The following is a 25,936-nucleotide window of genomic DNA, read 5'->3' as shown; positions in this document are numbered from 1 at the left end:
AGGAACGTATTGTTCACTGCAGAATGTCGAAAGCTAAGGCAGGGGAGCAATGCAAGTATTCTTATAAAAATACAATTGCATCCCTTTAACATGGCCTTCATTATTATTGTTAAGTTTACTTACAGCGATGACTCTACTTTAGCTGGTGCGTTCACTGAACGTTGGCGAGCTTCCTTTTCCAATATGAACAACTGAACACAAATTTTCTGGGGAGCAACCTTTTTCAGTGTATCTACGCCTCGTTAATATATCACTTGCCGAGACAGGTGACCCAGCAAAAAAGCATGGAGCTCTTTAGAGCCTATATATATTCGTCATGTCAATTTGCAGTGACAAAAAAAAAAAAATGAAACAGCAAAAAGCATGGAGTTCTTTAGAGCCTATATATTTTCATCATGTCAATTGGCAGCGACAAAAAAAAAATTTTTTTAAATAAAGAAGCGACAACAAGATTTTTTAACTCTTCCATTTTTGGGGGAGTACACCAGAGAAAGGCAGTGTAGAAGTACAACGCTTCAGTGAATGCCCATTTTCATTCCACGGTTTCTTTTTTTACAGTGCTGAGGTTTCCGGACATGGCTGCATTGCAAAAATGGTATTGAAAATTTTAAAAACATAACTTGACTCCTGCTAGATTGAAAAAAGACATTCAGCACCATTCAGTTGCTTTCAACCAACTTGTAAATACTATTCATGCATGTACCAGCAGTTTGTGGAATGCGAAAAGTCAGTACAGGACACATGGCATCACACCATGACATTATCGCGTGTCTCATGGACCACATTCTTTTACAGACAATGTTTTAAAAATATTGCATGTAAAAAATTTTGTATAATTTCTATTTTATGTACTATCGGGGACAAAAGTCTCTGGACCACACGCCTGGTGATTTTAAGTAAAAAGCATGATGCAAACGAATTATTACCTTACACCTTTAGCACTAATGAAAGAACCGAAGTCCAACTTTCCCTTCGGATAAGTATCGTTCGAGACCACTGGCCGATCAGAAAGTTATGCGCTTTGGTTGCAGTTTAGGTGGTCCGCAGACTTTTGCCCCGATAATACACTCCTAAGTACAAAAGCAGTAGTTAATCATAAAATGCCTTTTTTCTAACATTATCTTTTGTTCATCACATTATGCAAAGCTTGTCATGTGGGCATTTTTTTACGAACAAGAGTGCCCATATTAATATGGCAGGACTAGAAGGGTGCATCAATTAGGGTGTCTGCATAGTAGCTTACTTCAAATCAACTTTCGTCCCATCTTTCATTCAAACACTGCAAGTTGACACAAACACCGAAGCTTTCAGGGGGCTGGCAGAGCAGATGACTAGCGGTATTCATATTAATCAGTTTTTGCTTACTGACCAACATGCTTGGAAACAAAAAATTTAAATAAATAAATAAAGCAGCTAGTCTAGGCTAAACTATGCTGTTTTCTGTGCAGGGACATACATAAGCAGCAGCAATCGCATTTACGAGCAGGTCTGGTTTAACTGCTAACTATATTATGCTAGAGGACGCTTGAATCTCTTGTGCAGACTAGTCACACCAGTCGCCACAATAAACAGTGCAAACATTATGCTGCACTTATTTTAATTTTTCCTACAGTGAAGTGAAATAAAATCTGGACACAACCCATTCATATCTGTCAATAAAGCAATCGATTATTGAAACCGGTGCATGTTTCAATAGTGTCTCAAACTGAATCCAGCTGATTCACACAATCAAATCTCCAGCACTTAATACAAGCAACAACCCACATAAGCCGTAAACTCAAGGATGTGGGTTCAGTCCTGGATGCAGTGGTCACGTTTCGATGGAGGTGAAAACACAAGGGGGCCGTGTGCTGTGCAATGTCAATGCACATTAAAGATCCCCAGGTGGTCGAAATTAAACTGGAGTCCTCCACTGCGGTATCCCTCATAGCCAACGTCACTCAGGGACATAAGCACCCATGTACCAATACCAGTATATCAAAACCCTCAAACACTTGCACAATGCCGTCAAATGCTTATATAGGTGTCACTGCTTTCAAAGCATCTTTCGTCCTCCCCCAGCTGCATGAACGAAATTATCACAACCTCAAATTTAAAAATGTAAGAGAGCAAATAGACAAAACAAGATATAAACAACAGCTAAGCCCACAATCTCAAGTGCCAGACCCGACCACCTCACCTTGAGGTCCCGATATACGACGTATCTTCGGTGCATGTGCTCTAAGCCGAGAATAACCTCGGCCGCGTAAAACCGCATCTCCTGCTCCGTGAACACCCCGTGTTGAGAGAGGTGGTAGTGCAGGTCCCCCCCTGCACACAGGCAGCAACTCACGGTCGGTGAACGCATGCCATTATTCCCAGGGCATTGCTGCTTCAATCATGGGCAGTAAAAACATTTGAAGGCTTGGCTAAGGCAGCAAATGATAAGGAGAAGCTGTCCATCATTACGTTTAAAGCAATCTATTTCTTACAAACCTAATCACATTCAAGTTTCACTCCCTGGGTTAAGAATGTGCACCAAATCAGATGTGCTATGCTATGCTATGCTCAACAAAATGAGAGCCGACCTGGCTGGTTCAACTATGTGATCCTCCCTAGTCATAAATGACAAGGTCCCCATCAACAAGCAATACCTTTAAGCTGAAACGTCTCTAAAGCTGCATGTCATTATTCACTGCATGCCAAAAACAAAAACACTGTAACGGGGTTCTGGAAGGGTCAACTACTCGCCCCCCTCCCAATTCTGACTCTCTTAAATGCGTGTCATTCATTGGAGCCCACCCTCAGCCATTGTGTAACTGAAGCCCATTGTGGCTGAAGTATTTGTAGTCTCAGTTGAATATTTAAGGGAATCCCCTAAGGTGGAGTAAATCTGTAATAAGGGAATAATTAGCCATTGACCTGCACCCAAACGCAGCCTTACGGCTACAAGGGAAAGCTATACAGCTTTTTCAGAAACTTTGTTGCTAAAGAAAATTTCTTCCTAGTCCAGGGATCGAACCTAGGACCACCACCCTTCGAGACAGTCGCTCTACCAACTGAGCTAACCAGGACGGTCAGCAGAACAGATGGTAGGGCAAGAGTGAATTGATCGACAGTAGTTCGAAGTGGAAATGGTGTTGGGCAAATATTTAGGGGAAATAGATCTGTCATTGGTTGGCTTGGCACCCAAGCACATCAGTGCCATGCCAGTACAAGCCAAACCCAAGAGCCAAAGTCAGGAGAGAAGAAAACATGAAAATTAAAATAAGACAATGAGAAAAGGAGGAGAAGAAAGGGGGTCAAATGAAAGGCCAGCATCACAGAGAAAGCGGTGAACATGACAACTCTTGCCAAATGTTTTACTAAACCACAACCTAGTTTGGATGGTAAATTTTATTTTCATCTAAAGGCCCCCTTTAAACTCTGTAACAATTCAGCTGTGAAATTAAAAAAATAATGGGGCTTACCATTCATAAGGTCCAGAATAAAACAGAGCTTGTCTGGTGTTTGGAATGCATATGTCATGCACACTATGAAAGGACAGTCTTCCTGCAGGAGCGAGAAAAAAAAGAAAATCTCGATGTGGCACAACTGAAGAACCTTTTCTTCAGCGAGGATAAATTATAGATAGTATTGCACAATGCTGAAAATTAGTCTCTGATTTCAATTACTATCACTGCCTTCTACAATACACCTTGGCTCCTGGAAGCCTTTTCAGGTGGCACACCAAATGCGTTAAAGTATATTGCCTCACCATCCCTACCACTAACACCATCACACTGCTTCAGGTGAAAGTGAAAAACGAATAGTTAAACTGCTGGCAAAAGCTTCACATAAACAGCACATTGCAAGGTTTGCAGCACCTTGACAATTCTACGCTAGATGCTTACCAGCGCCACAGCTGCAGCTGATTGTATTCAAAATCACTAGTACAGTACTATAATCACACAATCAGCTCCTTCGCAGGATTTCTGCCTAACCTCAGTGGAGCCAGCGATAACAGTGACACAGATGAAGACGAAAGAGAGATTGCCAACCAACTCACCCCCGTGCTGACTAAAGAAAGCATGATCCTCTCGTTCAAGGCTAGCGTCTCTCCAACTTTCATTTTGATTCGCTTCTTGTCTAAACACTTCATCGCATACCTGCCCAGGTGGGGAGGGGGGATGTGAAACCAACATCAATTAATGGACAAACAGGCCATCGCTCTTATCATATTTGACACGATGAACTCCCAAGTCATGTCAGAATACAACTCCAACAGTTTATGCCTAACAAAAAAACTTCCAGGAAGCTTGCCTGAACGTTCAATATGCACTACTGAACACAAACATTGTTCATGTTAAAGTGCTCAAGATAAACACCGTCAGCTGAAATCGCGACTAAGGCGCCACTGTTGTCCAAAAATAAAGAAAACTGGCTGGCAAAGAAAGGAGTTTCAGGTCATGATAACACTGTGCTACGGTACTAAGATTCAATATAGTTCAGGACATAAAAAGAGTGAGAAACTAAAATTGAATTATGTGTTTTGTGAACGCTGCATATGCAATTTCTTTATTTTTTAGACATCAACTAAACAGCACACAGTAACAAAAATATTTACACACACAACACACAAAAAAGAAACAAAACACACAAATGAAAAAGACGTCCATCTCAAAACTGACTCCGACTTAATTTCATTCATTCCCTCTTTCTGGTGCTCATTCCTATGAAGTGCTCACAAGGGACCCTTAATGAGGATGGGGGGACACAGTGCAATATAATACAGAAGCAGTAATGTTGGGGCATGAGGAAGTTCAGCTAAGGACAGGTGACAAGGGCTGGTCAGACTGAATACTACCACAACGTTCCTTGCTCCATGAAGCTGTTAGGACCACAATGCTATGGAACAAATGGTGGTTGGAGAACCGCAATTAAATTGACACTGAAACAGGGTGTTCAGAACCTAGCTACCTTGTAAAGTAATTAGAGCCCATAACAATTGAGCTTCTCACGTATACTCTACATGTGCACAGTTTGAAAAGAGAAAAATTGCATTCGTTTAAGGTTTTCTAATATTTTGGAAATCGTAGCATAAAAGAGTCGCTGTGCAGCTCCTATGCCTAGGAATCCAGTCAGGCAGTGTAAAAAGAAAACCAGCAAATGTGTATAGCTCGATGACAGGAAGTGACCAGACAAGTGAAAATAGAAAACATTATCTTCCACAGCAACATGGTACTTCTAACTACAGCAAGAGAAACAGTTTCTGTGCCTGCTAGAGGCCGATTTCTTTAGTATCGCAAAAACACCTGCTTCACACTGAACGTCACAAATTCCCTAACAGAGCCTGCAACATAACACAACAAAGCAATAGATAACAGAACCTGCAGAAAAGGCATACATGAATGACTCACATTTTTCCAGTGTCCGCCTTACGGCAGCCATAAACTTCCCCGAACCCGCCACGTCCGATTATCCGGTGCACACTGAAGTCGTTCATTGTCAGCTAATAAAGAAAGCGAGAACACAAGTAAGCCACACAACACCAATATGCATGCTGCACAAACACACACACAAAAAAAAGCTACGAGCGACATAACAAAGAACCAAAACTATTCGTAAGTGTACAACGCAGTATAAAATATAACAACGTGCATTATGTGGCAAAGGTAAATTTCATGAACACTGCTAAACATTCAGCAGCTGAAGCCCTTTGTCACAGATTTGAGGTCACATTTATAAACTTGAAAAGACCATAATTTTTTTTTTTTTTTCATCTCATCAGAAAGTCTCTACATTAAGACACACCTAATGAGCTTTTTTCCTTTTTTTTTAACTTTTCTCTGCGTTAAACTAGCAAAATTGTGTCAGTTTCTCCAAAGGGGTACACAGACTGGGACAAATCGCACAAAATAAGAAACAATGAATTAACTCTGATGACATGAAACGTTTTCATATAAACTGAACATATTGCATTGTTGTCACTGTCTTTGGCTTCCAAAAAATGCATCCCTCGTGACTGAAATATGAACACCTCACTTGAGTCAAAAAGCAATCACTTTACCAAGAATGGTACCATAAAGAAGGACATTAGCTGTAAACAAAAGCACACAGCAGGAAGGGGCATGTGTGTAGTCAAACGTCCATATATCGAAAACAGCGCATGCTGTTTCCAACTAGCGCATGCAAAATTTGCGTGTGGTGGAGGCATGGAGGTGGAGGTGGTGAAGACATTTTCCACATAACAGTCCTATAATGCAGGAAAGCCAGCCAAACTGGTGTTTGGCCTGTCAGAGCTGTGCGCAAAGACAGGAAGGCAACTTGAGTAGCCACTAGCAATATTTTCTGCAGCCTCCAGAATTGCCGTGAGTGCCTTCAAAATGGTGCAAAAACTTGAAAAAAGTCTTTAGTAGCTGGAGTTGCCAGTGTTTAGTAGCTCCTCGTGGGGTTTTGACAAAAATTTTATATTGTACATACAAAATGCCTTTGAATATTAATTATTTCATTATAAACTATTTTGCTACAGTAATCTTCAACTGTACTGGCTCGCTACGTTCTTGAAACTACACACAGGCACACACCAGCCACGCCGCAGCAGCGCAGGGAATTTCTTCGCTAAAAAAGGCTAGACACTGTGTAGCTGATATTAGCAAAACAAGCAGCAATAAAAAAAAAAAGAAAAAAAAAAAAAGAAGAAGAAGAAGATTAACATGAAGCTTACCTGAATATTAAGCTCGAGATTTTTCCACTGGCAAAACCTTGTATACTTTTCACTGCAATGTTAAAAAAAAGAAGCAAATGTGATAATTATATCATTTCAGCATACGAAGTGACAATTGCAAACGGTGTAGGTTGCCTTCACACATTGCTTAAAGAAGCTTTAGTGGCCACAAAAATAATGATTTCATTACGACATTCCCCAGCACATGAAGACCACACAAACAAGCTGGCCAACCCAATAATTCTGGCTTTGTATGAGAAAATTTCACAGGCACATACAAACTTCAGTACAATTTAACACGGTTTCCAACTGGTATAACAAACTACATAAACCTAAATAACCTCGCCATAAAGAGGTAACCAAGGATCAGCAGCACAACTCATTCACCAAGAAGGGAAACTCGCACATATAGCCCGAACACATTTTTTACTAACGACAAGATTCAAATGTGACAGAATGCTGAGTTTACGACCGCAGAAGACTCCAACAGAGTCAAGCCATATTGCTGATGCTCATGCAATATATGAAACATGTGGCCAAAGAAGAATGTGATCACCATAAACAGATGCAAGTTACTGCATAAACAACAGAAAAAAGCAACAAACTGCTATGGTTAGAGCTAGAGCAGCGCAACATGCATCCAGATTGATGTGGAAAGCATTATTTGCATGCAACTGGCTCTAGCAAGTAGGTAGGCAATGCTACAACACTGAAAAAACATGCGGATAAAAAAAAAAGGCTTGTTGGCACAACGCACCTTTCAATAAACTTCCTAAAAATGTCGTCCCTTAGGAGGCTGAAAATTTCCTCGATGTAAGGCTGGAAAGGATGAAAAGAGAACAGCTGACTGGCAGCAGAAATGAACATTAAATTCGAACAATACACGCAATGGTGAGATTGCATGTAGAGCGCAAAATGTTTGTTACTATAAGAGAACCCTTCAAGCAACACATAGTATCTCAGCAAACGCCACCTGATTAATTCATTGTTATGCAATGACTTACTTTTGTGCTAGAGTAAGTAGGATTTAATGTCCCAAAGTGACTCAAGCAATCAGAGGCACCAAAGTGGAGAATTCCAGAAATTTCGACCATCTGGCATTCTTTTAACGCGCACTGACGTTGCACAGCCCATGGGCACCTTTTGCATTTCGCTTCCGTCAAAATGTGGCCACCGCTGCTGGGATCGAGCCCAGGTCTCCAGGCTCAGTATTCGAGCACCTTAATCACCAAGCCACAGCAGTGGGGTTTCTGAGAAAAGGGGGGCAAGTATTTAAAAGAACAATGGGAGGGGGGGGGGGGTTAAGACTCTTCTGTGTCTACCACTCCTGCACACTCGTTATTTTTGCCATGCCTAATTACTATTTCATCACGCCATTATTGTTGTACTGTTGGCACAGAATATTTTATTACTATTTCTGAGTCCTGACACTTCTCGAATTCAATAACTTGTGCTGTACAATGCACCATCAATATCAAGAAAATGCCAGAGTAGCCTGGTTTGAGTGTGGCCACAGCAATTGAATTTCGATAATAAAGAACTCCAGGTATTAGAAATTATCCTGAACCCTTCACTACAACATCCCTCACAGCGGGATGGGACGGTAAACCCCGTAAGAACAACCAAACCTTTCCTCAGAAATGGCTCAAGACACAGTGGTGGCATCAGCAGTGTGGAAAGGCGTGAAACTACAATTATAACCCTACAGCAAGAACCAGTTTTTAACCATTTCTGCTTTATTATCATTGAAAACATTTTGTAAATGTTTCAGAGGATGCTCAGAATGATTGCCTAAATCGACCCTTTAATTTCAGAACTGGATTCCAGGTATATAGATCAAATGCAATTTTCATGCATGCAGATGTGTTTTTGTACCACAGAAATGCGCTAGAAAAAACTACAGATATTTTTTTAATGCTTAATGTGACTGGTAACGTCATCTGCAGTTCACATCATCATAAAAGCCCTGATAGGGCTGGAATTGTGCACAATACAAGCTGCTGTCTGTGCTTGGCTTGGTTTAGCTTGACATTGTTGCCTGAGAAGGGGAACGTGCTGAAGCCGATGTGAATGAAACATAGTTAATTTTTAAATCACACATACTACAGTACATATGAGTAATAATGAATATTCAGAGTATTTTGTTTGTACTATCCACACAGCAGGACTTTCTTCTCTCAACGGTACAGTCACTTAGCTACCAGTTAAGCAGCAAATACAAACAATTTTAAGAGCAGAAAAAAGTGCAATTAAATGTTCTTGTTCTCGTCGATTCTGTGGCACAATAGATAAGCCCGTTCTTGCACACAGCAGATAGCGAGTTCAAATATCCTTGTTGGAAATATTTTGTCTTTTTATTGTACAAAGTAACAGCACACAGATTATTTAAGATTTTTCGTGGGAGTGCATTACAATTATGCCTGCATTCTTTAATGCTTTGGAGTCCAAATCACAGATTAAGACGCTAAAAGATGAGCCAGGAAACAATACCAGTAGTTGAGGCACTGTACCAGTGAAAGAATGCCTTTTGTTTTGTTTCGAGCTTTATGACACGCAAGCAACCGAGGTCATCATGTGTGAAGAAATAACAGCACCTAAATCATCTACAGCCTTGTCACCGCATGTGTTACCTTTCCGGTTGCATTTTGAAATATTTCGAAGCCAAAATTTCCATTTTACAAAGCTGTCAGACGGGCTGGGAGGCGAAACCATAAGTTTGGGTACTGTACTATTCGCACATTAGAAATATTACACATCTGTATATCACAAAAATAAAAGCTCTGGATCACTGCCAAGTGGTACCTCGCTGTCTCTCACAGCTTATTCTGCAATTAATAGCTACAATCAAACTTAAATTAAGTGTTGATTTTTTTTGTCTGCAAGTAATGATGCCCGGTGGAATCATTTTCTATAATAAAGAATACGCTTAAGGCTTGCGAAAAAATCGACAGAAAGGCAGCTCCAACCACAACCCATTGAAAAAAGCTGCCCTCCTTGGCCTTGGAGGTGCAGCCAGCTGCATCATTATGCAGGGGCCAAGGCCTCGTACCGTTCCCCCCAATTATTGCTCCCAGAGAGTGGCCATGTTCATGCACGCACGGAACAGGCACGCAGCAATTTCTCTCGCATGACATCCGACATTTGCTCGCACGCCCAGCTGTCCTAAAGCGGTTCCCGTAAGCCTGGCATGCAGCTCTGGCAGCAAGAAAAGGCCACGTGTATGTACCCCATGTCAAGGGCCATGGCCACCCAAGCGATCACAAGTACGACTTCGGGTCTCTATACAGCCTTCTCAACACCAAGCACATATGTGTCTGAAGAATGAGCAAGACTTGAATGCGAAAGGAAATTTGAAATCAACTGCTCCTCACTCTGGAATGAGCTTTTACATTTTTCCAAAAGTAGAAACGAAATGAATTTAGAAAAACCATATTTTTAACTCCAACCAAAATCAGTTCCTTTTCAGAGGAGGTATCAGCAGAGGTTAATCGATCGAGAGCTAGGTCAAAATAAGCTGCACTCGCGTGGACAGCTTTAGCAGTTGTGCTGTAGCTTCTACGTGGCGAACCCCACAGCGTTCGCCCCGAATGTGAGCTTCAAAGTGAGGCAGTGCTTGCAAAAAAGCCCCACCTTTTACATATCACATCACACAACTCCCAACAGAGAGAACTGCCACAAAACAAATGCGCTAATCCGTTGACAGCAAAGCTTACCTGAAATAAATTAACAGGAACTTCGTTCCTCATGAGGTACTTTTGGACGTGGCCTACAGACTCGAGAGAGTAATTCTGTTGAGCGCAGGGGCAAAGATGAAAAAAAAAAAGGCAAATAAATTATGCATCTGAAGGCAGACAGCCAACTGCAGCTGCTACCAGCCCATGGTTCTGAATCAGAGAATGCTGATAACATACCTGCCTTCTGCCACGGTGCACGACATGATTGCTAAGGAAGCCAAGGGTCATAGAAACCACGAAAAGCACAAGGAATTTTTTTTTTTTTTAGTTCTTTTTTAAAAGTTGACCGCAAAAAAAAAAAAAATATATATATATCAACATCAGTGCACACAACAAGTTAAGATGAGCACTGTTCCAATACTCGCATATCTAGAATCCGTTTAAAGGAAGGAATAAGTGTAGTGACTCTAGCCAGATCTCTAGAATTTATTTAAAGGTAGGTATGAGCACAGTGACTCTGGATGAACCGTGGCCCACATTCATTGAACGGTTTATTCATAACGCAAAGCACAAGTGGCTATATTTTTGGAATAAGCAAAGGCTGCTAGCGCACGTTAGTAATAGATTAAAAGGCCCACACTAGCAAGCAACTGCAGGCATGTGTGGCAGACGCCGAGTGGATTGCAAGGCTGCGAAGCCATGCAGCACACTGGCAACTCACATGAGTGTGTGAAAGGAGTTCTTTCATGATGTAGTTGTCGTAGATCTCCCTTGCTGCTGTCCGCCTCTCTTCGGCCGTCTCCAGCTTCTCGTAGCGTTTGATCTGCGGAAAACACAAGGTGGTGCTCGTGAAGCTTCAGTTCATTTCACATCTCTCTGCCAAGCTCTTTCCTTTTTTTTTTTTCCTTTTGCCGCATTTACTCTTCTTTTTTTCTTTTTCAATCACTTTCTCAGTTTAGGAGCTCCCTACTGACAGTTATGCCTCTGATAGCACTGGTAGTCACATGAAGTTAAAGAGGCACCGAGAACAACTTGCAACTGTTTTCAGCAAGAATTAAAAATTAGTTCTACGACACTTCCTGGCTATCCTGATCTTCGTCCGGCTGCAAAAGACACAGCCACTGCCAAGAAAATTGGATCTGAAAATCAACCCGCCAGTCAATTGTTGACGTCCTTAATAAAAAGGACGGGTAGCCACGGTGCTGGAGCAAGTGGCAGTGCGATGCCTCTTCTGAGATCCTCACCAAAAAATCCGCCAATGTTGCCACGCACATTCTACTCTCGAAACCATCCACTCGTGGTGACACCTGCACTCCTATCTTGGTCTCTTCTAGCCAACAAAAAGCACCATTTCCAGTATGAGCCGTTCTTTTTAGTCTTCAGGATTAGCATGCTGGGAACCATCAATAGAAGCAAACTTCTTTTTCTCTCTCTCTTTCTTTCTAAGTGTCCCCTTAACGCCTCAGAGCATGAACAGCTGCAGTCCAAGCCATGCTAGCAGAGCCAAGCAGGCTGAAGTATGTGGACACAAAATTGTTGAATCTGCCTAGTATGACATTTATTATTATTTTTTTTACTTCGATAACCTGCAAGTCAATGTTGTTTCCCAAGGAGGAAGGAGCACACAAATGTAAGCATACAGAAAAAAAAAGATAACACATGCAACGCATAAAGCCACACATGGGAAATAACATACTTCACAAAAGAATATTATGAAAAAAAATTATGGGGCAATTAGCGGCAACAAAACATCTCATGCATGGCTCGAGTGAAAAACTGCACAACAAATAACTTGGTTTGCACGACACTCTGTAAAAAAAAAATGTGCACAAACAGGACTACCAGCTCTTTCTAAGAGTGTGCTTCAACTAGCAGTTATTTCATTGTTTCAGGCAAATTTAACTGGTCCCTGACCGGGGGTTCAAAAAGTGCCTATCAAATGTGTCCGCTGAGCCTGCATGCCACACACGTCTTCACAAATGAGCCGATAATTTGCAAATTATATTTCTAAATTCCTGTTCCCGCACCTTATGATGACCATGTGTGCCACTTGTTTGCACGAATTCTACTTATGCCAGGGAGAAACTGTCACGGGTCCACCAGAAAGAGCAGCGAAGAAGTCGGCGTGCAAACTGTTAAAAAAACTGTGGCATGTCTAGTTTCTCTTCCCCTCACTCCTCCACTGTCTACCCATACAGATGTGACCACAAGCAATAATACCAACTTTTTTTTTTTCCTGCAAAGGCATTGCTAGCCTTGTTTTCATCCTAGCTTATGCAAGGTAAAAAAAAAAAAAAAAAAAAAAGCTGAGCTCCTGCAAAAGCTTTTCTCAAAAAATTTTTGCCTCCTACTTTCTACATATTGGTACTTTCACAGCACGGCATTGTAGCCAGAAACCAATCTATTAAGAATTTTGTTATCACAAAGATATTATCACTGCAGTCTCTTGAGCTTGCCACAACCATTTTCACAATTGCAGGCTGTGTGTATTTTGTTGTCCTTGATATCTCTCCAGACAGTATTAAATGTAGCAATAATTTTTTTTTTTACCAGCCCCTGGTACTGTACTATGACAGAGTTCAATAAACGGTTAAGCAAGCAGGATGAAATCATAGAGTTAGGATTAACAGTATGACCCAGAGAAAGACCACCTTTGGGCTTTGGCGCAAACTGCAATGAGCATACACCGACAACAAGCTCTAATGCCAGACCTTGATCTAACATTTGCTTAGAGAAAAACATTTTCAGGCAAAGGTTAAAGCAATGACAACAGCCAACTGTGCGATTCTCAAAAAGTTCACTGACGGCGTCGCTCAACACAGAGTTAAACAACACTGACTGGCATCGCGACTCTGCCATATGTCATGCGTGACAACTGTAGCACAGCCCAACACAGCCACAAACATCACTTTAACGTTGCCCTTAGACCTGCGCTGTGACAAATACTCACTCTTGCTGCTTTGTTGCCACTGCCCAGAAATGGCTACAAATAAGCGATAGACCTCAATATAGAGCTGCTCGATCGAGGCGCACCCAGATAAAAAGAGGAAGAACAAAGGGCACCTAACAGCAACACAGCATCAGCAAATTCCGCATGCACCTCGTCCCAATCAACGGACTCGCCAAAACACAAAGGAGTTGCTGATGAAACTCACTTCTCTGTTGAACCAGACAAGTGCTTCTCATAGTAGCAATACTCTCATTCGCATGCATGACATCCACATGCAATAAAAATGCTTACGGTTTTTTACTCCTCTTAGTGCTAAACAACAATGGATCCATGCACACTACTTCTTAATGCGCTGCACTGCAATCGTCTCTGCAAATGTCCTGCTTAAAAAAGACGCTGAATACCAAATATGCTGGCTTACAAATAATGAGAGAGACAAGGAATCTGTGTAATCTACTTACATTCGCTTTTAAACAGAAATCATTTTAGCAGTGAAATAGTGAAAGCATTCATCCTGACTGATAGTCTACATTTAGCAGCATAATTGAAGAGCAGCCTGATGTGCCATTTACCACAGTAGGTGATTTTAATGCCCACAGGTAAGCATAGCTAGACTCATGGCTCATGAAGTTTGTTTTTATAGAAAGCAAACTTCTCACATCTACTAACGTTTTTTTTGCCAACAGTTAGCAAGATTACGAATATTTCGAGAAAGCAAATGTGATAAGCCCAGTCTTTTTTTTTTCACTACAGATGTGCTTCCTGATTACAGCTACGACCTGAGAAAAATAGCATTTGCTACAAGGCAGGTTAGGTCATCCTAAGGAATGAAGTCAATTAACTATCAGATTCCTGCACCATTAATCTTGTTTCAGGCATTATTTGGAATTTTTTGCAACCCTAATTCTATAAAGTGGCTTTAAAAGACAAGTTAAACAGTTCTTGCTGGATAAACATAATAATTACCTTATTGAGAAGCATGCTATGTTGTTTTTGTTCTTAGAACACGCTAGGTTGCAAAATACAAAATAGACCGGAAGATAATTCTTCTGGCACAAAACGGCTGCCTTACTTGTGCTGTGATAATAATAATTGGTTCACAGGAAAGGGAAGGCGTAGTATCTGTCACACTTTTTTCTGTGGACATGTGAACCACGCCGTAAGGGAAGGGAGGAAGGTGGGAGTTAAAGTGTGAAGAGAGAAAGAGGAGCCCTAGTAGAGGGCTACGGAGTAATTTCGCCCACCTGGGGATCTTTAGAGGGCGCTGACATCGCACGCCCACGGACGCCTCGTTTCGCCTCCATCAAAACACAGCTGCCGGTGCTGTGACCTCTGTTGTCTATTTTTGTTGCTATATATATCGTGTATAATACAGGTCTCAATGTTCATTGCTGGTTCGTTTGTGAGTATAGAGGAAGTGATCACTTCTATGTCATGGCTTTTTGTTAATCGCGCAACCTGCAGATTGTGTACCCAGAAGTGCAATATATTTGAGGACAAGGCCTCGTCAGGCATTCACTAAATGCATTTTGCCTCGTCAACCACATCATAACTTTGTAAATACTTTATGACTGAAGTGTGCTTTGTGCATCCCCCTCTGACAAAATAAAGCAAGTAGCAAACAAAATCAGAAACTATGTGCATAAGGCAGAAACAACGGGCAAAAGCAGTTCCAAAGGCCACACATAGTTTGCTCTGCCTCTGTTGAGCAAAGAAGACAGGACAACACAATGCCCTCCCATTTGCCACCACTAAATCACATTGGCCAAACATGACCTCTCGCAATGAACAACTGTTCCCAAGCCACTGTTCCACAATACCATGTCAGGCAAGAACCGTGGCAATTGCGTTCAGGGGCCAAAATGCGACTTTCGTGTAATATGAGCAATGCATGTGACCTAATGAATTGCATGAGGAAAATTCAGCGAAAATTACAATGTAAGAACAGCTATCTTATATATTTACTAAACATGTAAATGCACCTACATCAAAATAGGCCTGGCTCTTTGTATAGGGCTTAACATGTCCAAAACCAAATCAGGCTATGAGGAATACTGTAGTGGAGAGGCACCGAAAATTTCGACCACCTGGGGTTCTTAAGCATGCACTGACATCGCACAGTAGACGGGTGCCTTGCTTTTTGCCTCTATCAAAAACCGGCCGTCGAGGTCGGGATCTGGTTCCTCATCCTTGGGCTCAGCAGTCGAGCACCCCAACCACTTGCGCCCAATGACCACGGGGGAAAAACAATTAGTAATTGCTTGTTAATGTAGTATTTCATTCAATCAAGAAAAATTCCATGTAACAAATACAGAAAACTGACATCTCAAATTGTCACACATGTAAAAGTTCGTTCTGATGTCAACATGAATAGTTGTAAGCAGACTGGTGTGATTAATAAACAGAGAAATTACCAGACCCGAAAGGCACGGCAATCTTTCGAGGTAATTTGCACATGCTGAAACCAGCAGCTAGTATGTCAACCTCCAAAGATATGGTTGATGCTTTTCCCAAACAGAACCAGAAAATGGCCCTCACATGTTAGTGTACTTATTATATATATTTTCTTAGTATAACCATCAACAAACTTAGCAGCATAGAAAGCTGCACGTCCTCTTTTCCTGTTGTAGCCACACCATTCACTGAGCCTGAGAGCCACCCATACAAGTTCCTCTTGATCCACCAGCCAGGGCCAACTCTTGAAAAACACTCTCAAGATACCTCCTTTGCATTCACGAGGACTTTTAGTATATCTGTGTTTATCCTTCTTCATTTTTTTTATGAATGTGAAGCTTCAGGTTTGTAAGAACTCCACTGCATTCACGAACCTTGAAATAGATTCGCCTTCATTATTCATTCCTGTCAAAAGCCCACATTCAGGGCACTTTCAATAAACAGTGCAATGACATCTGTGCTCAGAGCGATTCTCAGAAGTGAGAGAATGACGCGACACCGAGGCCGAACAATGGACCGCGATCCATCTTGACCGGCCCAGAAATGAGAAAAGAAAACGCAAGAAAGAGTGAACAGAGCAAGCCGCCACCACAGCGAGAGCATCAAGCTGGCAGTCACAATGGGCTGCGACAAGACAGCAGTTCTGACCCATTGCAGCACAGCTGTTCATGCCCACTCACACACGCACGACACTCTAAAGACGAACCAGCTGTGACGGAAAGCGAGAGAAAGAAGGAAAATGGAGAAAGTCACCCACCTCTTCGTAAAAACTGAGCTGAGGAACCTGCTCGTCACAGACGTTGTCACAGAAGTCCTTAAATAACAAGTAGCCTGGAAAAGAAAACAGCAAGCCCGGATGAGGAATGGGAGACAATGGACAGAGGTGCGACAGCGTAGTGCTCTAAAGCAGCCTCACAAAGAAAAAAAGAAAAAGGCTCTTTTTGCCGACCTGTCGCTGTCAACAAACACTTTTCAACATTTGACGCCCGTTAAACTTAAACATAAAGGTGGAAGTTCAGGTGCTCGAAAACAGGGACAGTCAGAAAAAATGGTTCCCCGGCATGATAAAAGTGCAGAGAACGCAGAACATCATACAGCACAGAGCAACAGTCAGTTCTTCTAGAAAGAAAAATACATTTGCCAGAAGATGCGGATTCTCCGTAATTATGCTATTGTGAGCAAGAGCCCCTTCCACCATGTGCTGAACCATGCCGATTTGCATGCGAGCGCCCATGATGAAGTAATCTTGGTTTCAAGGCTAGCCAGATAAGCTCTTCATGAGCTTGCCAGTGCACCGATATAGGAGCGCTTCATCAGGTTGCGCCGACATGTAGTTGGCATGGTTCAGTACATATGGTGGCTGGGCCTCTCACTTTTGCCCACGACAGTAGATTAAGACCGCCAACAAAGCATTAAAGTAGCTGCAACTTTCCACACTGAGAGTCCCTGTACATACTTATGAAACAAGCAAGAATGTGGTCAGTAGATGCATTAAAACAGGCTGCTGTCACTTGAGCTGGCTACTCTGAGCTAGAGACAACAGGAGTAAAACAATGCCTTCACAAAACTAGGCGTCAAAACTGATGCCAGGCCAAACACAATCATCAGTTGGCTATCTTGACTAACGCTGCTATAAATGGTTGAATGCAAAAATGATAGCGTTGAGAGTTCCATTTTTCTTTTCTTTCACAGCGCAAGTACTGTATTTGCAAATTAGAAACTTCTAAAGCAATAAGCAATACTGCAGAGTTCATCTAGGATTGTGAAGAGGGATACCAATGGATTGCCAAGAGAATTACCAATGAGAGTCCTCTCCCTCAACTAAGATATGCGACCCCGAATCAATGCCTGGCTACACAATGAACCCTGTGACAAAATGAGAAATGCTGAAACGGTATGTCCCCCAGAAGCTGCAGTGACGGTGATGTATTCACTTTTCAGGCCCTGAGAAGCAAGTCTACAACTAGCAAAGTTTTCTCCTCACCTCCTCGCAAGGAGAGAGACATACTTAGATGCGTGAGGATTCTAGAAGCTCCAATACAACTTCAATAAAGGCAACAATTTGAAGAAGAGAAACATGCAGACATCAATCTTCCTTCTTCTGACCCTTTCCAGCCTCTGTTGTCAGTAGAAATGCAATTATACTCCTAGACGTCTCAAACTTAACACACCCCGCTAGTCGTCTTATGGTCCTATTATATTGTCACCTTGCAGGTTTTCACTTTCTCAACTTAGCTGAAGAGTCCGAAAGATCACATGCCTTCCTGTACGTTAAAGTGAAAAGCCCGGCTCTAATAGCTCAAGCATTCTTTCAGTGATCTAACAAAACATGCAGTACACTTCCTCACAGTGACCTTATCCGAATACTACCTGAAATTCAATTCCCTTATTTAAAGAGGCAAAATATGCAGTGTGCACACCACGTTTCCATTGCAACTGGTACAGAAATGACGCCTGCAATATAAATGCCCTTTCTAGACCCCATGTCCGTGTGGCTAACTTTTAAATGAAGCCCACTGAAAGTTGTTAACTATCCCAAGCTGAACTGCGCAAGCCTGTTAGCTTGGCACGGATTTAATAAATTATGCTTGATGACTAACCATGCAGAGAAAGCAGAGGAGAATGCAGCAAGCCAATGACCAACACAAAAGAAAGAAGACAGGCCACTCACCTAGCTTTTGATTGAAGATCTTGTCGAATGTCACCTCCCCCATTTTCTCGAGGTGCTTGTGCATCACGCTTCGCACACTGTAATGACACAGCAAGATGGTTGTCCCCATTCAGAAAGCAGTCACAAAATGGTGATGTATCAAGACAATGCACAGATATGCACGGTGCACACAGTTAAATGTTGCAAACAAACCTTGTGCACAGCCATCAATTCATCCCCTCCCTCCCTTGCATACTCTCGCTGAAATTTCAGCAAGAGAGTGGCCAAAGCCCCACAAAACTCCCTGCTGCAACGCATGAGAAAAACTCTGAAAGAAGTGACCATCGCAGTTAAGAGAAAGCGTATCCTTAGACTGAATGACCCCTAGCTGGAAAAGCGTATTCTTAGGCTGAATGACCCCTAGCTGACAAAGTCGGGGACTCATGTTCTAGCCCCCTTGCATTAGAAAGAAAGGCATGCACAAATTGCAAGAGAAAGCCTCATAAATACACTCATACTACCTTAACACCATATGGCCACTCAAACTCATAGCCCAAGCATCTCTCACACTTCACTCCAAGTGGCTGTGCACTGAATAGTTCTAATGATCATTATTATTTTTATTTAAATTTCATACACTGATAAACAGATTGCGAACTGTTCATGCCAAGTAAAGTAAGTATTTACTTAAGCACAGAACACAAATTTCAAGAGAAGTTATCTTCCTATGAAAAGTTATGATTCCTTTCGATGCCGTAAATATTGCTCCAGTTCACTGAACCTAGCTGAAAGCCTGCAGACAAAAGAAATGCCATGAATCAAGCCACATAAACACGGCTAATGAAACTAACGTTACATTTCACACAAAGTGCCAGAAAAGCATTTTTATCACTCATAATACAAACTCTCGAGAATGCATGGACACTGAAAATGCCACAAAATCAACTAAATCCTGATAACGATACTGCTAAAGAAAAAGAAATGGCTTTCAAGTATCGAGTGCCTTCTTATTTTTTCAGGATTTTTTTTTTTTAATGCCCGGAACTAAACCGTCAATATGCAATCCACTGCAGCGATCATTACAGTCACTTCCCCTCATTTTAGCAGACCGCCAACAGATGAAGATCGTGACGCGATATATGCTGCAGCAATTAATAAACAATGCGTTTTCCCAGGGAGCTCGTCGATGCCCAGCCAACCATGACGCCTAGACGTCTCCTCGTGAGTCGTGACGGGCCGTCGCATGAGCGCTGCGGATCGCTCGGGGTGCGATGCGATCTCGGGTCTTGATCGGCAAAAAGCGCGGGAGATTCCGCGCACCCCATTCAAACATCATTCCCTAACCCGCATTTCGCTTCAATTTTCCTTCTTTTTCGCTTTATTTTTTCTTTTTTTTTTTTTAAGGCAAAGCTGAAAGGCAGAAATAATCGCGGGCAGCGTAAAAAAAAAATTGTGGTGATTTCTGGTTATTGCTCGTGTGTGATAGGCGAAGACGAGTTAATGAAATCGTTGCAACAAATTTATTACCACGATTATTTTTTTAAAGAAATGAAGAAATGCAAAAGGGGGTTCAAATGAGTCCAAATTAATGTTCAGAACAAAAATCCAATGCTTGATTATGCATAAAGAATAATAAAGCTAATTTAGAGTGCGTAATTTATCAATAAATACCTCTGTACGTCACGCGAACACTTCCAATCCTTATTGAACTCCATCTGCGTTCCACGGTAGTTTTGAATGACCATTGAGAAGTTTCCTTCGTGTGCGTCGGGTAACGTCGAGGGTGGCGACGCCCGCTCTCGAATGTGCTCAAAAACTGAACAGCGCTTCGAGCCAAGCAGAATCAGGCTCGACTGCACTTGAAAGTTACCGCACGTGTGACAACCTCGATCTTGCTCGTGTGACAGAGGCATAACTGGTTTATTATTATTATTATTATTATTATTATTATTATTATTATTATTATTATTATTATTGAAAAATACGTGTCAAACTATTCAAAATGAAAGCCATGTTTTTCAGATGCTAAGCATCAATGCATATTAAAAAAAGAAATAAAACTAAATAAAGAGTGAAAAACATCGTTCGTTTGTGTACATCAAATAGAACTATTAAATCCTCCTTTATGTACCACCCTTACCGGTATAACTTCTAGACCAACGTCACTAGATGGAGCCACTGTAACCTATAAAAAAAGATCAAGTTCCACTTTATTGTTACAGCATTGTGTTCATATTAGTTTCTGTTTCTGCGCGAATCGGTGCAACCGCAGAAATGCGTATGTCAAATACGGTAGCGCCTTGCTGTTTGCTATCCCTTTTGCCGTACGGTAGCGGTCACCGCGTTCCCAGTACGGCGATGCTTGCTCCAACGATCAGAGCAGCGCACGCGTGTCGTACCACACGTGCCACCTGGTACCACAGCGGCCGATTAGTCTACATCGCTGGTCCCGCTTGCGAACGTGAGTGCCGGTCTCACAAGAAGCTAGCACTTGAATTGCACCGTGAGAGAGGGTATAAAAGGAGGGAGCGAAAAGGAAAAGAAAAAAATGCGCTACCGACAGTGGAGAGCTAGATACTTTTGAAATCGATTTCATGAGTCCCGTTGCTGCTTTTCCGGATTATTCCCGAAAGTCGATAACGCTCGTCGCACGTGCCGAAATTAAACACGTGTAATCAAATTGCTTTCTTCTGATGCTTCCCTGCTACTCCTGGAGAAAAAAATTCGGTGTCGCGAACTAAATTTTGTCTCGATGCTCCTAAGAAGGGTGTGCAAGTACAATCAAACGAGCAGTGCGTCGTGATGCGGAAAGAATAACAAAGCAAGTGAATAACGTATGAGAAAACGCGCAACTGGTGCGCAAAGCGTAAGGAACGAGACAGATCGTTCAACAAAACGAGTAACTTGTGCTCGGCTGTTCTTTCATGCACAAAGTGGAAAGAAAGGTCTCATAGAGAAATGGACAGCCGAGGCTGTAGCGGAGGGAGGAGAGCCAAACCGCCCAAATACTGCTAGGCGTTCTGCCGCTTGCGGAAGAGAGCAGCACAGTGCAAACTCGCGCCGTCTTCAGAGACGAGACACCTAAACCGATTAAATAACGTGGGCAATAAAGAGAAAACGTACAAATACGTTATCCTTAAGTGTCGAAAGGATAACGAGAAGCTGTCATAAAAGAAAATATACGAGGGGTGTTCAACAATTGCTATGTGCATACGATAACAAAAATAAGTTCTGTGAAAACTAAACTAGCGACATACCTAAACACACTTCGCCTCCAGCGAGCAGATGGTCTGTGAAAAAAAAAAAAAAAAAAAAAAGACTGCTCGCCGCTGCAGGAGCCCTGCATTACGCATCTTTGACTTCATAGAAAACGAAATTTTATTAAAACTTTTTTTCGCGTTACGAAAGAGGTCAGTATAATAAAACATTGTGCGTTCCGTGAAGGCGCATTCCCTGTCAGCAGCTTGAGGTTTCAGAGACATGTGAACATGCACGCCCTGTCCCGATGCAGCCAACACACCTGCCAGCAACTTTGCACGACTTTTTTATTTCACTGTTTCACTACAGAGCACAGACGTCTTCAGCGATGATTGCGTTGTGTGCCATGAATTCTCCAAACGTCTCCTACTCCTTTGTGAAATAAAAAATTAAAAAGAAAGACCACTGCTGTCACGATATTTCCAAAATATAGCTGTGCATGAACATTATTTGCAGTGACTGGACTTCGACTCTTGCTTAATCGCCGAATTGCAATAGTAAGAATTTTAGAAGCATATCCTGACTCCTCTCTGAGCACGTCTGAATTCAAACCGGATTAATGGCTAAATACTTGACTTTAATTTTCTCATTTTTTGCTCGGGCGTCGTGGCACCTTGCCCGAGGAGACATTTGACATCTTCGAAACATTGTAAATAATATCGCAAATACGTAAAGAATTAGCTATGCTGCCAAATTTGAGCGGACGGGATTCGAGAATCATGACCTGCACTTTCCACTGACAGGTGATAGATCGACCTATAATGGAGTCGCCTTCGATTAATTCAGTACACCATTTAATGTTGGGCGTGACTTTGACAACGGTTTTCAAAGAGCGACTATAGAGTACAGCCATAAAAAAAAATTAGGGCTACGAAATTTGCTACCTTTCTTTTAAATAGTTGCAGTTTGCACTATAGCTCAAAACTACAGACTAAAATTTTGTTTTTATAGAACTGCTTTCGTTCTTGTATTCTTTTTCACCTATATGCACCCTTTTAATAAATATCTATTCGACGCAGAGTCGCAAAACTTGCACGAAAACCCAATAAGCATTGAAAAAAAAAAAAGGCGTTTTCTTTTTCCTTGGTGCTATAAAATCGCTCCTCCGTGAATGGATTTTCTTTCAGCCATAAAAACACAAACTGAGTTAGGGATGTAATTCTAGTACCAGCCAAGCAACAGCCATAAACTAAAATCTCAAAAATTGTTTTCTTGAACCTTACACATCAGTAAAACGCGCACATCCATTTGGAAAAAAAAACTACAGAAAATTTTCTATTGTTACTACAGAATGTTTGTGCGCTTTTTGACAAGAAGCCTGTTGTGACAACAGAACTTTCTATAGTAACATAAGAATTTGCTGCAGTTACAACAGAAAAGAACTACAGAAAAATCTGACGTTTACAGGAGAACTAGAGATTATTTTGTCGCATTTCTGACACGATTCTGCAAGTTTTTTTTTTTTTTTTTTTTTCTGCTCGGAAAATCCAAATATATTGTCTTGAAAAATAAAATTAAGAAAGACTCCGAAAGCTCTCATCTCCTCGCTCGACTACACCCCGAAAAAGGATGAAAAAGGATTATTTAGAAGGAGCGGAAATTGAAGTATACAACACATCTCCGAAAGGTAAAGAAATGTTCGATGTGAAGATGGCAAAACCTACAAAAACAAAAAAAGAAAAGAAAAAAAAAGATCTAAACAGTGTCGCCCCACCTTGAAGAGAGAGAGAGGGGGGCTCAGAAATTCACTTAGTTGCAGGAAGGTACAAACACGCACGAATCTGGCAACTGTGTCATATGCAGGCCGGGAGTATAGCGCAAAAACTGTTTAAACATTCTTGCACAAATAATGTTTCTGTATGTCCGATAGGGATGCCACGATTGCATTTGGAACGGAGCTTCATTTACGTACGTCCGCACCAGTACATCAGCATATTCATGCAATCATCCTTACATAAATTATTAAGACGTTTTATTCATTTTCCGGAAATTTAATCACGGAACGAACCTCCGTGCCTATATCTCGCTTCCCTTGTACAGGGGCGACAAAAATAAATGCGAGCAGCGAAGAGCCTTTCATGAGTTACTTTCGTCTCTCTTTCTTTCTTTCTTTTTTCAGTTGTAGGAAATTCGATCCCGGAACGAAGTTCCTAGTACCTCAATTCCCTTGCACAGGGCCGGTAAAAAACTGCGAACACCTACGCGCTCCGCTGTTCGCATTCCTTCTCATCGTTTTTGTAGCAGGATGGTAAAGAAAAAAAAAAAAGAAAAGTCGGCAGCGACGTCCATGATCGTATTATGGACGACTCCAGACTGTTTCTGTTGTCACCCGTCCGACCAAAAGCGCGAGGACGAGAAATTCAAACAGCGGAGCGCGTAGCTAGGCGCCACGCATTTGCATTTCTTTCTATCGCGAAAGTACACGTACGCTCTGCACCGCTATTGTCATATCAAATCACTTAATTGCACATCGGACTGCACTGTGTCTGTCGCATGCCCAGGATTTCGACCTGCACAGTCAAGCCAAGTGATGCGGAACTTCGAGCCGCACTCACCACCGTCGAAGAGCACCCGATGCGAGAGAGCACGTGTTCGCGTCAGCCACATGTGTTCCACTGGATTTCTTTTTTTTCGGTGAGATTCTTTCTTCGTATTCGAGGAAAGCGGCCACAGAAAAACGTTTCGCTTCCGTCAACAAATGACAGCCCCCTCCTTTTCCGAGAAACGAAAACATGCAGAGCGATTGAAGGCGCGCTTTCAATGCCGTGGATATATAGAGCTCGTGTGATCTTTTTTGTTTCCAACCCGGGTATAATTTCAAGCTATGTTCCGGGCTCTCGTGTTACGCGCAGAAATGTGAAAACGGGTGGGGTGTAGCCCAGAACGTTTACACAGAGGTCCGCTTCGCTCAGTTCGTGACTTTTTCTCGCCAAAAGCGTATATGCGTTCACGCGCAAAGACGAAAAGGGAAAAAGAAAAAAAAAAACAAGTACCTAAATATCACGTTGCGCACGCCGCGTGCAGCCCCAGGGCCGCGGAAGCCGTACAAAATTGAGATCCTACATTCTCCGTGTTTTTACAATTTCCAAAGCCCGTTTGGCAGAGAAAATCACCCCAACAAGATTGGTCAAGAGAAGCCACAAGAATAAGAAAAAAAGCAGCTCACAGGCTTCGCAGTTGCCAACGCTTGTCGTGCTGCCCGCACGGGACGAACACTATAGAAATGTTACGAACAGTAAACGACATGACGTCAGCGCATGGCGCAAAACGACGCCAAGCTTAAATAGAAAAAGAGGCTTGAAGGCATCCTTGCCTTCTTTTTACTTTTTGGCACTAACGAATTTTTACGCGTTAGTACCACGCCTTCAGTTGTGACGTGTGTCGCTGTGAAGAGCACGCATATTTTTGCTTAGCCAGAGTTTCCACGTAACGGGCATTCCTATGTATGCTTAGGTATAATACCAACCAGACAGGTAAAATCTGAAAAAGCTGAAATAACAAAAAGTGATAACTTCATTTGTTGTTTGAGCGAACGAAAAAGAATCGCTTCGTTCTTACACACCACATGGGTAACCATCATGAGTCCGACAATATGCGATTTCTTCGTAGGATATCCATCGCTCGCACTGAGCGCGGACGGTGGGGCGAAGAAGGCACATTCGACAGTGGACGGGCACCGCATCGCTCTGAAGACTTCACCAAAAGCACGGCCTTCCGTCCTCTGCCGACACTCCCCCGCAACGCGAAATAAAATCAAAACAGTCGCTATGACAACGGCGTCCCCGTGGTTCCCGAGTGTATCGAGCGCTCCGCGGTAACGCTCCAGTTACGCAGACGGGTAAATTACTGCCCTTCGTGGTATTCGACACCGTCGCTCGATCGCTTCAAAGAAGCGGCGTTGACGGGCTCGCACGCTGTTCACCCATCTCGCGATGAGAACGCCAACCAGCCAAACTGAACGGGCGGCCGACCCATTTGAAAGTAACGGGGATAAACTTTCATTCCTTTACCTTACGGGAGGGAAAAACGGTTCGTTAAATCGAAACACGGGTGGGATCATCGCTTCGCTAAAACGACACATCAACGCCGGGGGTACGAGGAATCGTCGAGGTAAGCGCGCCGATACACTGCATGCAGAAAACCCCGACGGCGATGCGAGCGACGAAAATCGGGAGCGCGCAACATGGCCACTGATTGGTTGGCTGGTTGCGTGACGTCAGAGATCACGTGATGTGGCCGAGTTGACAGGGTCCGCTACATTGAGT

The 25,936-nt window shown here is 42.4% G+C and overlaps 1 protein-coding gene across 1 annotated transcript in view; it reads right to left on the bottom strand.

Annotated features, from left to right (window-relative positions):
• Gprk1 (G protein-coupled receptor kinase 1) overlaps positions 1-25,936 on the bottom strand; it is a 144,965-nt gene that overhangs the window by 23,377 nt on the left and 95,652 nt on the right. Inside the window, exons 2-11 of the mRNA XM_084597777.1 lie at positions 18,435-18,511; positions 16,521-16,594; positions 11,081-11,182; positions 10,399-10,473; positions 7,443-7,504; positions 6,686-6,737; positions 5,379-5,470; positions 4,028-4,127; positions 3,450-3,531; positions 2,180-2,310 (exon numbers count right to left, since the gene is read on the bottom strand). Coding sequence (XP_084453903.1) covers positions 2,180-2,310; positions 3,450-3,531; positions 4,028-4,127; positions 5,379-5,470; positions 6,686-6,737; positions 7,443-7,504; positions 10,399-10,473; positions 11,081-11,182; positions 16,521-16,594; positions 18,435-18,511 — 847 coding nt within the window. The remainder of the gene's footprint in view (positions 1-2,179; positions 2,311-3,449; positions 3,532-4,027; positions 4,128-5,378; positions 5,471-6,685; positions 6,738-7,442; positions 7,505-10,398; positions 10,474-11,080; positions 11,183-16,520; positions 16,595-18,434; positions 18,512-25,936) is intronic.

This window comes from Amblyomma maculatum, chromosome 3, assembly GCF_055883805.1.
Source record: "Amblyomma maculatum isolate TAMU_Amacu chromosome 3, ASM5588380v1, whole genome shotgun sequence".
NCBI lineage: Eukaryota > Metazoa > Arthropoda > Arachnida > Ixodida > Ixodidae > Amblyomma > Amblyomma maculatum.
The sequence above is the reverse complement of the archived record's forward strand: the minus strand, read 5'-3'. Positions and strand labels throughout refer to the sequence as shown.